Below are 16,964 nucleotides of genomic sequence, written 5' to 3'. Positions count from 1 at the left end.
AGGATTACAGCGGGCGCGAGGGGATAGGGCCGGCTGCGCGCTCAGCACGGTGTCTGCAACAGGGTAAAGCGCGCCAATCCTGTTTTCTCTTCTATTAAGAAAAAGGCGGGGGAGCTCATAGCATACACATCCCAGAGGTTGCCGTAAGTAGTGAGGCTAAGTACCGGGCATGTAGGAGGAACTCAACCCCAGTCCATCGCCTCTCCTTGCCCCAACGCGGGGAAAGACCCCGCGGAAACTAGTGGGGAGGCGTGCTCCAGCGCCGCCGCTCCCAGGCCTCTCCCCCGTCCCGCGCTCCTCCAGCCAAGCGCTGTTGCCGGGGCCCGGGCACCGCCCAGCTCCAGCGCAGGCCAATGGTAGCGTGGCCCGGGCACCGCCTAGCCCCAGTGCAGGCCTATAGCGGTGCGTCCCGGGCACCTCACGGATCCTGCACCAGCCAATAGCGGAGTGGCCCGGTGCGGGGTCCGCCCCCAGCCGGGCCGGGAGGCGGAGAGGCGGTCACCGGCTCCGCCCCACTCCCCTCTGACCCGGTGTATCGTCTCTCTCCCTTCCTGTTCCAAACCACGTGGACGCGCCTGGGGCTGCGGGGCTGCGGGAGGGAGCCCGGGCCGCCACTGCCGCTGTCGACGTCGCCGCCGTCGCCGCGATACCCGCGCCCGTCCGAAGTCGCCTCGCCCCGGCCGCCCGCGCCGTTGCAGAGGGCGTGCACATGGCGACCCAGGCGCACTCCCTCAGCTACGCGGGCTGCAACTTCTTGCGCCAGCGTCTGGTCCTGTCTACTCTGAGCGGGCGCCCTGTCAAAATCCGAAAGATTCGGGCCAGAGACGACAACCCCGGCCTCCGAGGTAACTCCGGGGCGGGCAGCGCGCAGGGTGGGCGTGGGGCGCGAAGGGAGACCTTGCTGATGCCCTGGGGGCCGGCGCACAAGGAGCCTCTGGGGCGCGTTGGGGAGGGCTCATCGCGTGTCGCCCCCACACCCGAACGAACGCGCCGGAGGCTGTGTGGGAGGCGGGGCCGCGCACCAGGGGCTGAGCTCTTCTGCGCTCGGCGCTCGGCGTCTCCCGGGAGCTGGTAGTAAACAGCTACACGTTTTCCAGCATTACGTGTTGCAACATATCCCAGCCATCGCCCCCTCGCTTGTCTTGAGTCCCTCTTGCTCTCGCTGTAAACCTCGCAATGGAGAAAAACAGTTTGTTGGACCGAAATGTGGTGAATGGGCAAATGTAAAGATGGAAAGAGATTTGGAGAGAAAAGTACCACTGGTTGGTTTTGTCCCCTGTCCCAAAACAGGTCTCAGAAGCAGCTGCCCCCTTGGACGCCACCGGCTGTCCCTGTCGTCATGATTTCTCGGCTGCCCTCACACATCTCCTTGGGTGTGGATTAAAAAATTTTTTAAAGTTCTGTGTGTTTTTTCAGCAGTGGCTGTGAAGGACAGCCACTGATTGTGCAGGACAGGAGCTTTGAGATGAAATTTTAACAATCATGGGCCTAATTGCCTTGACTTTAGTAAAGAATTGGTGACAAGCGCTAAACTATAGGCTTCCAAGCTCTCTTTTTGCCCTGCGAAGGTGGATAGATGAAAAATAAGGCCCCATTTAAACCCATATGAAGTTGAATTGTCTCCGAGTTTCAACTGGCCCCCTGGAATGACTCATATATTTAAAAGCTTCTGTCTGGTTATCCCAAATTGGGAAAATCAGTTCAAGAAAAAAAAGGAAAAACCTATCTGCAAATTGAAGGAGGAGAGGGTTTGTGGTTGGTCCTCAAAGCTTTCTGGGCCCTACTGATGTGTTTAATTTTGCACTGGCTCCTGTACTAGGTGGCCAGCCTATTTCATCATCAGTCTGAATGCATCTTCTGGATGGTTACATTTCTGCTTCTCTTGAATGGTGATTGGTTGCACATAAGTGGAAAATGCCATGTCATTGATGGAGATAGAAGATTAGGAAGGAAAGAATCAGATGAACCTCTGTACCATGGAGAGGAACCAGGTGACAGTAACAAAGGCTTGTGTTGGTACATGATTATTACTGCCCTCACTGTACAGCTCAAAAACACTGAAGAAGTTGAGGGACCCCTAGCATGGCTTATGCCAGGTGTTCTTCCTCTCAACATTCCTTGCCTTTATTTTGAGTCTGGCCCTTGGGCAAAGCAATTGCTTGACTGCTCTACTCTGTGGCCTTCCCAGCCAACTCTCCCCTTCACCCCTAAATTAGCCTAGAGAACTCACCACTAGCTGGATGTGGTAAGAAGACAGGCTTCTACTTCTATGGAACACTGGGCATAGCTTTTCTTTTAAAAGAGAAATAGAAGTACTTTAGCCTGGAGACCTGCAATTTCTAATGGAAATATAGTGCCCATAAGATACAATTTAGTGATGTTTCCCTTTCTCCCCTGTGCACTGTTCGTGAGCATCTCTTCACTGCCACACACATGAACGGGGCTTGGCCACTTGGCATTTTCCTGAAAAGATACCAGACTCCGGTACATGGGGAAGGTAGTACTGGTTGGCACACGTGCTGGTATTTTATGAGGAACACTATGTATAGCCTTATTTGCCTTACCTTATTAATATACTAGGGGGAAAAAAGAGACCCCTAATTTAGACTTCCTTGGCTGGATTCAAGGCCTCAGGAACACTATAGACATTTGCTTAATTTCTAAAGAGGGAACTGAGATATACGTATATACATGCATTCATAGACATATATATGTGTCTTTGTATACATACCCAAGTGTAAGTAAGTATAAGTGTATATACATGCACACATATACGTAAATACATGTAGCCCCTGACACATGATATGTGATCATAGTCAAACGAGTCTGTGGTAGCTTGATTGGACATGTAGCCAACGGACTGTTTTATCTGTCATATCCCTTTCTGACTCTTCCTGACCCAGATTCTGAGAGTTGGAAAAAACTCAGCATTTGCAATAAAATCTTCAGCTCAAGTGCAAGAATTATATCTCCTGAAGGTGCTTGCTTAAATATCCCCTCTGGTGTGAGCTTTGGAGGGTGGGGATGGTGCCTCTGGAACAGTCATTCAGAAAAGGTTTATTGAGCCCCAGTATGTGCAAGGCTTTGTGGAGGTGTAAATGCGAGAAGCTAGTTGCCCCACTCTCGAGGAGCTTTCTAAGGAAGAGCTGAGAGAGTAGCCTGAGTACTTTGAAGTAGGAAGTTGTAAAGGGGCTCAGCAGAGTTAGAGCAGAGGCTTCCCCTGAGGTTATGAAGGAAGGCTCTCTGGATCTTCTGATCTGAACGGATAGGATTGAGATGGTGGCTGCAGGAATCACCGTTGGTGAAAGAAGCAGCTTTTAAGTAAGAAAGTTCTTCATTTTCTTTATTATGTGGAGGTAAAATCTTCATTTGTCATGGCCGTAGTAGCTTGGGAGTTAAGAGCTTGATCTCAGTTAGATCTCAGTTTGAGATGGGGTTCTGCTTTTGCTATTAGCTATTGGACCTCCTGAGCCTCAGTTTTTTCATCTGTAAAGTGGGGCCAATACTACTGACTTCAGAGAGTTATTGTGAGGATTAAATAATATTTGAAAGTGCACTCAACAGTGCCTGGTGTGTAGGAAGAATAAATGTGAGCTGGTTTTATTATTATGTAACTTCTGTCCACTGGTATAGTTCTATTCTCTGGCATTTGAAATCTTTTCCTGCTTCTATATGGAAACTTTTCAAATATTTAAAGAGAATTGTGTCTTTTCTGTTTTCTTTTCAGTCTAAAGGTTTCCTTTTAGGTGATGGCTTCCAAATATTTGTGTGTTATGTGTATAATGTAGTGGTTCTTAACCAGGGGCAGTTTTGTTCCCCAGGGGATATTTGGCAGTGTTTGGAGACATTTTTGGTTATCACAACTGGGAGGCTGCTCCTGGCACCTAGTGGGTGGAGCCCAGGGATGCTGCTAAACATCCTACAGTGCACTGGACAGCTCCCCACACAAAGAAGTATTCTGTCCAAAATATCAGCGCTGATGTTGAAAAACCCTGGTCTACTAGACTTAATTATTAACCTTTTTCTTTTCCTCGTATCCCTAATGGTTGGGAATAGCAGCATGAGGTACTAAGAAAACTGCATAAAGATTCAGAAGGGGATGAGACACAGGTCAAACTCTGTGACTTCTGGCAGATTTGTTAATCTCTTAAATAAAACTGCCTCCTTTGAAAGAGGAATTGTAAAGAATGAGAAGAATTTGAATCCCAAAGAAAGATGATCCTGGAATGGTTTTTATTAATTATGCAGCCACATGTGTAATTTTTACTTCACTCTTGAGGAACATGAAGGATTATATTGTCTCATTAGACTCTTTCCATCAGTGAGGAGGAAATAAATATTTTTTTGTTGCTGTTTTACTGAAGGTAAAAAAGGCAAGACATAGTTAAGTAAGATAGCTGGTGAAGTTGAATATCCAGTCGGTGACAGAACCGGAAACAGACGGCAGCCAGCTCCAGCCTGGAAGGCCTGTTCTCCCATCTGACTGCTTGGTGGACTTGAGTGTTCCTCAGATTATAAAGCAGCTGTCCAAAGTGCTTCTGTTTCTGGGTTTCACGAGGGCTGTATCTTGCAGGGTTCAGTTGAGTTAACATTTTCTGGATAAGGTGAGGTCCATAAGGAAAGAATTCCACAAGAATGATAATTTTTTAAAGTGAGAATACAGAAATGATGGACTTGGGCAAGAGCCCTGGTTTAGCAGTTAGGACGCGGGACTGCTGCTACCCAAGTCCCTGAGTAGGTCACATGACTAAGCCTCGCTGTGAAACTGGAGAGAGGAGTTATTTGGTCTTAAGCAGATGAGATTCTGAAAAAGGAGGGGTAAGTGGCATTTTAATGAAAAGAATCCTTTAAAACGTGCCGAGGAAATATACCACATAGAGATCCTTAAAGGTAAAATATCTTTTGGCAAACTGATATATTGTTCTGGGGATAAATCTGGCTGTTCATAAATTGGATCTTCTAAAAGGAGGATTGTAAGGGAAAACTATTTTTATCCTCTACTTTCAATACTTCTGACACCAGATGTGTGGGTTTTTCTCACCACACCAAGTAATTCTCCAATTCTCAGTGGATGTTCACTGGTGTCCTACAAATTTAACTCAGTTCTGACACTGTCTCGGTGGTGATAGCATCAAATCCCACAGGTTAAGGGCTCAATCCCACAAGACTTCCCTCCACCCCCTCAGGTGCCAGTCACAAGTCCCAGTCGTAAGTCCAGGTCACTCATACCTCTGGTTTCACAGATAATTTGATAAAATTATGTCTCATGAAGCTCAGGGAAACATTTACTTACATTTACCAGTTTACAATAAAGGATATTATAAAAGATACAGATGAACAGCCAGATGAAGAGGTACATAGGGCCAGGTCCAGAAGGGTCCTGAAATAGCAGCTTCTGTTCTTGTGGAATGGGGTTTTGTTACTCTCCCAGAATGTAGATTTTTTTTTTTTTTTTTTAACCAACCTGGAAGTTCTCTCCTTGTTCAAGAGTTTTTATAGGGCTTAATCTCTAGGCATACCTCGACACCCCCCCACCCCCGCAGAAGTCAGTGAGTAGGACTGAAAGTTCTAACCCTCTAATCATTTGGTTTTTCTGGTGATGGGCCCCATCCTGAGGCTGTCTAGGGGCTCCACCCTAAGTCAATTCATAGCATAAACTCAGGTGTGCTCAAAAGGGCCTCTGTATGAATAACTTAAAAGAGACTCCTGTGGCTCTGGAACTTTCAGGGGTTTTAGGAGCTCTGTGCCAGGAACAAAGACCAAATACATTTCTTGTTATACCACAAGGATGTACCTATACTTTATTTCAGTATTGTTTGGGACTCAAAGTTGTTGATAACTAGAATTGGGGGAGGCCTGACGACTATACTAATGATAAGTGTAGATTTTATATTCCTACCAGCAATGTAGGAATGATTCAGTTTCTCTGCATTCTTGCCAGCATTTGGTGTTGTCACTATTTTTAATTTTAGCCATTCTGATTAGTGTGTAGTGCCGTCTTCTAGTTTAATTTGCATATTCCTGATGGCTAATGATATTGAACAACTTTTCATGTCTTTTGCCATTTTCTAGTAAGATTTTTTTCTTTTTCTGTTAGGTTTTGAGAGTTCTTTACATATTCTACTCCTTTGTCAAATATGTGGTTTCCTAGTATTTTATCCCACTCTATGGCTTGTCTTTTTATTCTCTTAACATGGTCTTTTGCAGAGGGAAAGCTTTAATGAAATATAATTTATCAAAGTTTTCTTTTATTGCTTGTGCTTTTGGTGTTAAGAACTGTTTGCCTAGCCCTAGATCCTGAAGACTTTCTTGTTTTTCCTAAAAGTTTTACATTTTATATTTAAGTTAATTTTTTTGTATGAGGTTTAAAACTTAGGTCGATGTTCATTTTTTTTGCCTATGGATGTCCAACTGCTCTAGCACCCTTTGTGGAAATGGCTATCTTTCTTCCATTTAATCACTTTTGCACCTTTGTAAAAAACCAGTTGGGCATACTGTGTGGGTCTCTTTCTGGGTTGTCTGTCCTATTCCACTGATCTATATGTCTATCCCTTTGTCAGTACCACACTGTCTTGATTACTATATGTATATAATAAATTTTGAATTTGGGTAGGCTGATCCCTCCAACTTTATTCTTATTTTTCATGATTGTTTTAGCTATTCTAGTTCCTTTGCCTTTTCATATAAAGTTTAGAATAATCTTGTCTTTATCTATACAAAAAAATCTTGTTAGGATTTGACAGGAACTGTGTTAAACCTATATGATAACTTAGGGAGAGTTATCATCTTTACTGTATTTGAGTCTTCCAATTCATAAACATAGTATATCTCTCCATTTATTTAGATCTGTGTTTTCTTTCATCAGCATTGTGTCATTTTTAGCATATAAGTCCTGTACATGTTTTGTTAATTTACACCTAAATGTCTCACTTTTTTGAGCAATTGTAAATGGTATCTTATTTTAAATTTTGGTCTCCATGTGTTTATTGGTAGTATATAGAAATACAATTCATTTTTTTTTGGATGTTTATTTTGTGTCCTGCAGCCTTGCTGAATTTACTTACAAGTTCTTTTTTTTGGGGGGGCTGCATTGGGTCTTTGTTGCTGCATGCGGGCTTTCTGTAGTTGCGGCGAGCAGGGGGTACTCTTCGTTGCAGTGTGTGGGCTTCTCATTGTGGTGGCTTCTCTTGTTGTGGGGCACGGGCTCTAGGAGCGCAGACTTCAGTAGTTGTGGCGCATGGGCTCAGTAGTCGTGGCACACGGGCTTAGTTGCTCCATGGCATGTGGGATCTTCCTGGACCAGGGATCGAAGCTGTGTCCCCTGCATTGGCAAGCAGATTCTCAACCACTGTGCCACCAGGGAAGTCCCCTATTTAACAGTTCTAAGTGTGTGTTTTTCCTGTTGTTGTTAGATTCTTCGGGATTTTTTATGTAGACAGTCATGTCATCTGCAAATAGCAACAGTTTTATTTCTTCTTTTCTGAACTTTATGCCTTTTATTTCCCCCTTATTGCAGTGGGTAGGACTTCTAGCACTATGTTAAATAAAAGTAATGAGGGCAAACTTCCTTACCTTGTTCCCTGTCTTAAGGAGAAAGTGTCCACTGTTTTGCCACAAAGTGTAATGTTAGCTGTATATTTTTTTAGATGTTTTTTTATCAAGTTGAGGAAATTCCCTTCTCTTCCTATTTTTCTAAGATTTTTTTGTGTGTGTGTATGAATGAGTGTTGTATTTTGTCAAATGCTTTTTCTGCACCAATTGATGTGATCATGTGATTGTTCTTCTTTAGTCTGTTAATATGGTATATTGCATGGATTGATTTTCAAATATTGAAGCAGCCTTGCATTCCTGGAATAAACCCTACTTGTTCATGGTGTGTAATTCTTTTTCTATATTGCTGGATTTTATTTGCTAACATTTTGTTAAGGATTTTTTGGGTATATATTCATAAGTTATACTGATTTGTAGTTTTCTTTTTTGTACTGTCTTAGTCTGGTTTTGGTATTTTAAACTAGAATAATACTAGCTTAAAATGAATTGGAAGCAGTTTCCTTTTGGTCTTCTAAAAGAGATTGTGTAGAATTGATTTTAGTGCTTTAAACATTTGGTAGAATTCTCCATTGAAACTATAAAGGCCTAGAGATATCTTTTTGGGGAGTTTTAAAAAATATACTTTCAGTTTCCTGAATGGTGATAGGGCTATTTAAATTATCCATTTCATTTGATGAGTTGTGGTAGTTCGTGTTTTTTGGAGAAGTGGTTCATTTCATCTAAATTGTTTTATATATGTAGAGTTCATAGTATTCCCTTATTATCCTTTTGATGTCTGCAGGATCTGTAGTGGTATTCCCTGTTTCCTGATGTTGATGATTTGTGTCATTTTTTTTTTTCAGTCTTGCTAGAGGTTTGTCATGTTATTTATCTTTCTAAAGAGCCAGCTGTTTCACTGATTTTTCTGTTTTCAATTTCATCTGTTTCTGCTATTTTTATTATTTCCTTCACTTCCTTTGGATTTATTTTGTGCTTTTTCTAAGGTGAGGTGAGACAGATTATTGGAAACCTTTTCTCTTTTCTAATGTAGGCATTTAGTGCAGTAAACTTCCCTCTCAAGACTGCTTTAGCTGTGTCCCACAAATTTTGATATGTCATGTTTTAATTTTCATTCAGTTTAATGTGTTTTTTTCTTGCCTTTAAGACTTCCTCTTTGATCCATGGATTATTTATAAGTGTGTTGTTTAACTTCCAAGTGTGGGTATATTTTCCAGTTATCGTTTTGTTATTGATTTCAGTTTGATTTCATTATGTTTGGAGAATATGCTCTGTATTCATTTCAATTACTTTAAATTTGTTGATTTTTTTAATGGCCCAAGATTTGGTCTGTCTTGGTGTATGTTCCATGGGCTCTTGGAAAGAATGTATATTCTGCTGTTGTGAGTTGGGTGTTCTATAAATGTTGATTGGATCCTGTTGGTTGATGGCATTGTTGAGTTCTCCTTTCAGTTTGAACAGTTTTAGTTTTATATATTTTGCACCTTCGTTGTTTGGTGCATTTAGGCTTGCTCTGTCTTCTTGGTGGATTGGCCCTTTTATTATTATGTAATGTCCTGCTGCATCTTTAGTAATTTCCTGAGGTGGAGGAAATACTCTAGTGCTTTAGGGTTAGAGAAAGGTTAGGTTAGAGAAAGAAAAGGACTAGAACTGAAGAAATTGGATACAAATAGGAAACTTGAAGGTGGTAAAAACAGCATAAATCAGAGAAATAAGTTGCCCTTTGTTGACTTCACTTCTTTTACAGGTTTTTACATAAGCAAAATAAAATATCTAGGAAAATTTGAAGGTATGGGGCAAAAAAGTCACCTTTAGTGATGGTTATTATACGTAAAGCAGCAGTAAAAAAAATTTTTGTGCAATAGTCTAGCATATTTCTATTTCTGTGGGACAGAGTTCTAGATGTGGAATTGGCAGGTCAAAAATTATGCTTTAAAAAAAAAAAGGGAATGTGGAGTCAAATCAAAGTGTGTGAAATCGTTTTGCTTAATTGGTAAAATAACCTTTCCCTCAATTGTTATTTCTTCCTTGTACTGACGCTGTGTTTTTTTGAGATATATTTAATCACATTTCTAGTATGGTAAATTTGAGAGATGATTGGGTTTCTTTGCTTTTCTCATATTTTAAAAGATGTTATTACTTTGAACTTGATTTTTTAAAATAAACTTATCAAATTATACTACACATTAAGAAAAGTGCACAAGCTTAATGAATTGATGAATTATGACTAAGTGGATATACCCAGGTAACCATTATGCATGTCAAGAAATAAAACATGACCAGCAACCCACAAAACCCCTCTCGTGCTTGCTTCCAGTCACACCATTTCCTCCCATCCCCAGCATAAACATTAAATTGACTTTTTACACCATAGATTAGGTTTCTAAAATATTAACCATGGTTTGTATAGGTGGAGTCATAGAGTACGTATTTTGTGTGTGTCTGGCTTTAATTCTGTATTGTGTTTGTGAGATGCATCTTTGTTGTAGCAGCAATAGTTTGTGGATTTTCATTGCTGTGTCATGATACTACATTTTATTAATACGTCACAATTTATGTACTCTATCTATGTTTAACTTCATCAGTGCTCTTTTCTGTTTATTACTTGATAAATTTTCGCATTCCCTTTGTTTTGGGTTTATCTTTTTGTGCCATTTTTAAAATTTGTTTCATTGGTTTTGATTTGTTATCTTTTTACATAACCATCCATTTTAATTCCAAATGTGTCAGTAAATAATAGAGAATAGTCTACCATAAAAGCTCTCAAATCTTTTGTATTAATTATATTTTTTATTTTATTAATTCACATTTTCTTTCCTTTTACAAATGAATGAGGCTATTGATTTGTGTTGTATTTTTTTCAATGAATTAGCTTGATTTTTTTCTGCTATATTTTCCATTTTGTTTATCTCTTCTTTTGAGATTATTATTGTCATTTATTTTTTGGCTTGAAATTTTGTTCCATTTCTAAAATCTCAGTTCATTGTTCTCTTGCTTTTCTTTTTCTTAATTACTAAAGTGTTTAGAGTGGTAAGTTTTTCTTTTGTAGACTCCCATATATTTTGATAAAATTGATATGTCTCTTTAATATTTTTCTTGACCTATTCATAATTTAGGAAAGATGTTATGTAAATATTTAAGTTAAAATATAATTTATTATCTATCACATTATGCATAATTACATAAAATACATAAATTTTTTATATGTACCTTATTTTCAAGTGAGCAGACATCTTTTAATTTATTCTGAGACTTGGGTATATGTTTGTAATTTCTACCTTTTTGGATTTAATGATGAAAATAATGACTCCTAATTTCATGTGTTAATAGTTTGCTGTCTTACCTTTTAGTTATCTCTAATGAAACTGAAATCACACTGTATATATTGCTTAAAATTTTTTTCCTTAATATAGTGTGAACATTTCCCTATGTAATTAAGCAGTTTTTAAAAAAATAATGGCTATATTGTATTATAAATATTTTTCATAGGCTATTTAATGAGAGCATTGTTTATTGGCTCTTTAAATTGTGTTACAATACCTTTATTTGTATTTTTCAATTTAATTTTTATGTATTTTTTTAAAACGCGTACACATGACATGAAATTCAAAGGGAACAAAATGGTTTACAAAGTCTGTCTCTGTTTGTCTGTCTGTCTCTTTCCCAATCTTCTTTCCCTGTGAAGGAAACAGTGTCGTTGGTTTGTTGTGTTTCTTTTCAGGGCTGTTTTTCCCATAAATAAGCAAGTACACACTTTTTCCTTTCTCAAAGACCATCTGCATCTTACTTTTTTTCCACTCAGTATACTATGGAGATGTTTCATATCAGTATATAAAAAAACCTTATTAATTTTATAGCAGCAGAGTGTTCTGGTATGTAGATGTGTCATAATTTATTTAAGCAGACTAATATTTCTAGAATTTGAGTTGCGTTACAATACTTTTAAGTGAAAATGCTCATTGAGATTTGCTCCTTGTTTTTAAAGTATAGATCTTTAGATTGTATTCCTTCTCTTGCTCCCCTTCTTGGAGACATGGTTTTGCCTTTCTTAGTGAGGAATAGGTCGGGTTGATGACCACCACTAAGTCTTCTAGAAGTTACCAGCCCCTTTAAAGAAATGATGAGTTCACTTCTTTGGGGGCAAGGGAAACGGGGAGGGCAGTAGGATGGGAGTTAGTATTTAAGAAAGCCCGAAACTGATGGTCCTGATAGTACAGATTTGTTTAAAATATGAAATACAATATAAAAAATTCATAAGACATAAAACTAGTCTTATAGGATTATAAAGTGAACATCTGTGTGATCCCATCCAGGTCAAGAAATAGAACATTGCGCACACCTGTGTGCCTCTTTCATTCACCACTCCCTTCCATGCCCCTAATGGTAGCCAGTCTCCTGACCATTATGGTCTTCATGTTGATTCTCTTTCTAGCTGTGTAGCCTAATTATGTATTCCTAAACCATCCAGTAAAACTGTGCTTGTGCTTATTTTGGGGATTTTTTCCCCCCTAATGTTGTTAGATATCCGACATTCTGTACTCTTAGGAGCAGTCTTGAAGAAGTGAAGGGGCAAGGAATCCTATACATCTTGTCTTAATGAAATTTGAGACTTCAGTCTGACTATTACTAGGTGAGCTTGAGATCTTTTTCATACCAGGTGATGGAGCTATATCTTCACTGTTACCAGGATTCTGGAACTAGCTCTGTGTTGGTTCTTTGAAGTACTGCTTCTGAAGCACCTGTTTACTGTGACCAGGGGATGGTCCTGCCTGGAGGTCTCTTTAGGTGCCCATTCTTTTCCTACTCATGTTCCTCTGCTGAGCGTTTTTAATTGTGTTCATGCTCAAGAGCCCCTGTGGATTGCAAAACAAAACAAAACAAAACAAAAAACAGAAAAAAACTACTTCTAAAGTAATTTTGTTTTCTTTTCTTTCCTAATCTGTAAAAGCTATGGAGTTGATAATCTTGGGCTTTATTCATAAATGTTTGTTCCTCTCTCCCATTTAGGCATTGTGAAAGCTTGAGCAAATCAAGGGTTTTCCTTTTTTGTGCAGAATACCTTGCATTTTCTATAAACATAAGTAGAAAGTGGCATTGTGTTATATAGATCATGCCTACTTTTAAAAAACATAGAATATTCTATATAAAAAGACCATAGAAATCATTTCTAGTTCAATTTTATAGTTGAGTTACTTTTGAACTTTTGTGTTGCTACTTATACCACAACCTAATACACATACAAGTATATGTAAAACTGAGACTAAAATTTCATAAACAACACCCTTACTATGTAACTCTGATATTGTTTATTCTGTTCTAATTTCATTAAAAATAAATGTAGACTGGGAACTTATTAAATCGTCTGCAGGGTCCTTCAGTTAAATCACTGCCTACAGTTGAAAGGTACCATGATTTTCTAGAGGAAGAGGTTGACTCTGAGGGATTAAACTGAGTTATGGTGTGGTTCAGAGCATGGACATTGGAGAAAGGCAGGCTTGGGTTCAAATCCTGGCTCGGCCACTTGCCAGTTGTTTAACCAGGGCAAGCTAGAGGGCATTCTTGGGCCTCAGCCTTCTGTAAAATGGGAAACACTTCCTGTTTACTGGTTATAAGGATTACATAGGTAAGCATTAATACACAGCTGCTATTATTAGCCATTATGCCTTGTTTCAGGACTTAAGGGAGTTTCTCTGACTTCTGGCCCAGTGCTCTTTGTACAGATTACAGAATCTGCTATGACAGGAGTTATGGGACAGTGTTAAGTAACAGAACAGGTAGATGGGAATTGCTTAGTCGATCTGCTTCACCCTTGGGATCAGTTTAGGTGACTTCTAAGGTCTGTGCTCTCAAACGCTGCTAGTCTATTATAGAGTAGGAACTGACTGAAAGCGTCAGGCAGTCACCATGCCTTCAGTGCAGAAGACTTGGTCTTCCTTGTCCCCGTTCATGGGAGGGAGGTTGAAGCTAAAGCCTCTGTGTGTGTGTGTGTGTGTGTGTGTGTGTGTGTGTGTGTGTGTGTGTGTGTAAAATCTACCGAGGAGGACAGAGGACGTTTAATCCTGAGTCTTCACTCTACCTCTTCCCATATTTCACATTTAAAATCTACCCTCCCCCACCTTGTAAAGAATAACCAGCTTTTATATTCTAGATAACAATTTATTCGTAAAAGTAATTGAAGCAAATTTACACATTAAAATTTAAACAAGACTAAATTCATATAAAATCCTACTGTGAAGAGAAACCTATTTATTAACATTTGGTATTTTTTCTTCCAGTCTTTTTTCATGAATTAAAAAGGTGGCAGTAATACTGTATACTCAGGCACCTTTGTAATAAAATTAAAAACTGAACTGATTAGATACCTTCTAGATCAGTAAACGATAGAGGAAAGGAGCCAGGGATGCTTTGTTGAATGGGAGAGACGGTAACCTCTTACTGCCTCTGAGACTGAAGGGTGGTCCTCGGTTTAATTTTCCCTGTCAGGTGTTCTGCGGCAAGTAAGAATTTGAGTTTAAAACTCTTCCCTACTTTCTGTTCTTTCTCCCTTATTTGGCACACACTCCTGAGGTCAGAAGGACAAGTGGGTGTTATTCTGCTAAAATTAATATCCTATTAGATTGCTGGTAGAGTTGCTATTTTTTGGTGGAATACGAAAACTGAGTTGTTTCTAATAGTTCTACTAAACATATATATGCTAGTCAGTGCTTTTCAACTGCTTCAGATTCCTTAGCCAGTGAGCCACCCAGGCCCTGAGAAGAACCCAGGTATGATGCAGGAAGTAACCTACCCCGCACTGCAGTACTTGAATGGGATGTGCTCTAGAAATGGTGACCTAACATGAGGCCAATCTGTTTTCTTTTCTCGCCACAGATTTTGAAGCCAGCTTCATAAGGCTGTTGGACAAAATAACTAATGGTTCTCGAATTGAAATAAACCAAACAGGTAAGCTCCTTTTCTTCCCATTCCTGAAAGCACCTACATGTAATACTTAAATATTCCTCTGTTATTCACTCTTTTTGATGGTATAAATATTGTATGTGGATGGAAAGACCCAGTTTTCTATCTGTGATACAATTGTCTGGAGATGGTATGTGAAATCTGCCAATTTAAGGAGAATACACTTGATTTAAGTAAGTTAGAAGAGTGAAAATTTCAGATCAACAGACGAGCACCTCTTCTCTTTAAACAATAAAAACATTTTATACCTAACATTTATATACAACTTTTCAATGTCCATTTAACTTATGTTGTCACAATAAAATCTTCCAACAAACTGAGGTTGTTGTATGTGCTGAATTTTTTTTTTTTATTTTGTCTTTTAAAGTAAGTTTATACAAGTATATGCAAAAAATGTGAAAAATCCCTTCACCCTGTTTCCTCTTCCATTCTCTCTCCCAGGGGCGGCCGTGGTCACAGTGTGGAGACTGTGTCCTGGTCTCCTTTATGTGCATTTGCTTACGTGGGTACTTTTGTATCTCAAACCATCAACAGGGTCTTGCTCTTCATGTTGTTCTGCAGCCAGTTTTTTTCATTAGCACAGATGTCTTAGGGAATTTTCTTGCCAGGCACATGCAGGTCCATCTTAGTATTTCAGTGGACCTTATATTGTATTCTACCGTATGGAAGCATGATAACTTATTTAACTGTTCCCTACTGATAAACATTTAGGTTGTTTCTAGTTTTTTGTCTGAGTGGTTTTTTTTGTTTGTTTTTGTTTTTTGGTTTTTTTTGCTGTTGGAAACTCTTTTTTAAAAAAATAAAATTTATTAATTAATTAATTTATGGCTGCATTGGGTCTTCGTTGCTGCACGCGGGGTTTTTTTAGTTGTGGCGAGCAGGGGCTACTCTTCATTGTGGTGTGTGGGCTTCTCATTGTGGTGGCTTCTCTTGTTGCGGAGCAGGGGCTCTAGGTGTGCGGGCTTCAGTAGTTGTGGCACACGGACTCAGTAGTTGTGGCTCACGGGCTTAGTTGCTCCGCAGCATGTGGGATCTTCCCGGACCAGGGTTCAATCCCGTGTCCCCTGCATTGGCAGGTGGATTCTTAACCACTGCGCCACCAGGGAAGCCCCCTAGAAACTCTTTTATCTACATTGTTAGACGATCATGGCAAGCGTCCTTTGGCTCCATTTACTATGTGCCTTTGCTCATATATTCAACAAAGGAAACTGAACTTTTCTGTGTGTTGGCTCTCTTAAGAAAGAAGACAAGCTTGGCTTCATAAGTGGCCATGGGACTTGTTGATCTGTAGCAGGTTTCAGGCATAAAACATCAGATGCCCTTTGCAAGCTATGATTCCCTTAGTCTTCCTTGGCTCGTTTACTTTGAAATTGCTGGGGATTTTTTTCAGCTATTTTTATTGGTGATTCAGAGGGCAGGTAATTCTATTCTTTTCTGGTCATATCTGCAACTTTGGTTGAGAAGTAAGACATTTACATGATCCTGCTTCTTTCCACCTCATGTGTCTGTCCCCGCTCCCCCCACCCTGGGAAGCCTTCATTCTGATGAGCTGGTCAGTTTATCATTTGGTTAATTTGCAGGCATAACAGATTTGCAGAGTTTAGTGGTTATAGAGTCTTTTCTGGGGGGAGGGAGGAGAGATTTTTGACCTAAAAGATTGTTTTGTGACTTTAATAGTGTTTAGAATAACCGATGTAGAGTTTCTCCCACTTTGATCAGAATATGATTCTGATTGTGATGGTTGGGATTTTGGTTTTTAATATAGTAAAACCTATATTTATTTTATGAAACTCCCAAGAGCTGCTTTTCTTTTGGTGACTGAACATAGTTCCTTCCTCTAATGTTAAATTTCTTTATTGGTAAATTGTGCCAAAGATTATTAACATCAAAAATACTGTGTTCACTTATTCATACTCCCTGAATCATCTGTTTTATTTGGTTCTTCCTCTAATATGTAAACCTAGTAAGAAACTTTTTAGATGATATGAATAGTTGAAAGAATAAATAAAGATAACAGAGTTTCCACTAAAACTGTTCAATAATTTTAGCCATTTCCATTTGTTACTATTAAATTAAAATAGCTACTATTAATGGAAGTAAGTGCCATAAAGCACTTGCCTTCTCTAGGTACCTTGTTTGGTGAGTGTGGTATATGGGGAATTTCATTTACCGGGCCTAGAAGCAGCTGATTGCCGGCATGATGATTTCAGAGCATCACTTGTAAACCCCACATCAGCACGGTCTGAGAGTGTGCTGTTGGGAGACTAGGGTGCCTGTTAGGATATCTCCTCTGTGCCCTACCACGGCTTTGGCAGTTCAGATGGCTCAGGGAGGGGTTTAATTTATTACTGTTTATTAAATTACACTCACAGTTTATTATTGTTACAGGGACTTGACAGTAATGAGTCAGCTTTTGGAGTGAAGTATGTGGACTCTTAGGAATGGCATTTTGAACTCTC

At 39.6% G+C, this 16,964-nt stretch overlaps 1 protein-coding gene across 1 annotated transcript in view; it reads left to right on the top strand.

Annotated features, from left to right (window-relative positions):
* The first annotated feature begins 521 nt into the window (after nt 1-521).
* The window catches only part of RCL1 (RNA terminal phosphate cyclase like 1), a 54,711-nt gene continuing 38,268 nt past the window's right edge, over nt 522-16,964 (top strand). The window contains exons 1-2 of the mRNA XM_057548547.1: nt 522-845; nt 14,419-14,490. Of these exons, the coding sequence (XP_057404530.1) occupies nt 710-845; nt 14,419-14,490 (208 nt within the window). The 5' untranslated portion in view covers nt 522-709. The remainder of the gene's footprint in view (nt 846-14,418; nt 14,491-16,964) is intronic.

The sequence above is a fragment of the Balaenoptera acutorostrata genome, chromosome 6 (genome assembly GCF_949987535.1).
Source record: "Balaenoptera acutorostrata chromosome 6, mBalAcu1.1, whole genome shotgun sequence".
In the NCBI taxonomy this organism is placed as follows: Eukaryota; Metazoa; Chordata; class Mammalia; order Artiodactyla; family Balaenopteridae; genus Balaenoptera; species Balaenoptera acutorostrata.
The sequence above is the reverse complement of the archived record's forward strand: the minus strand, read 5'-3'. Positions and strand labels throughout refer to the sequence as shown.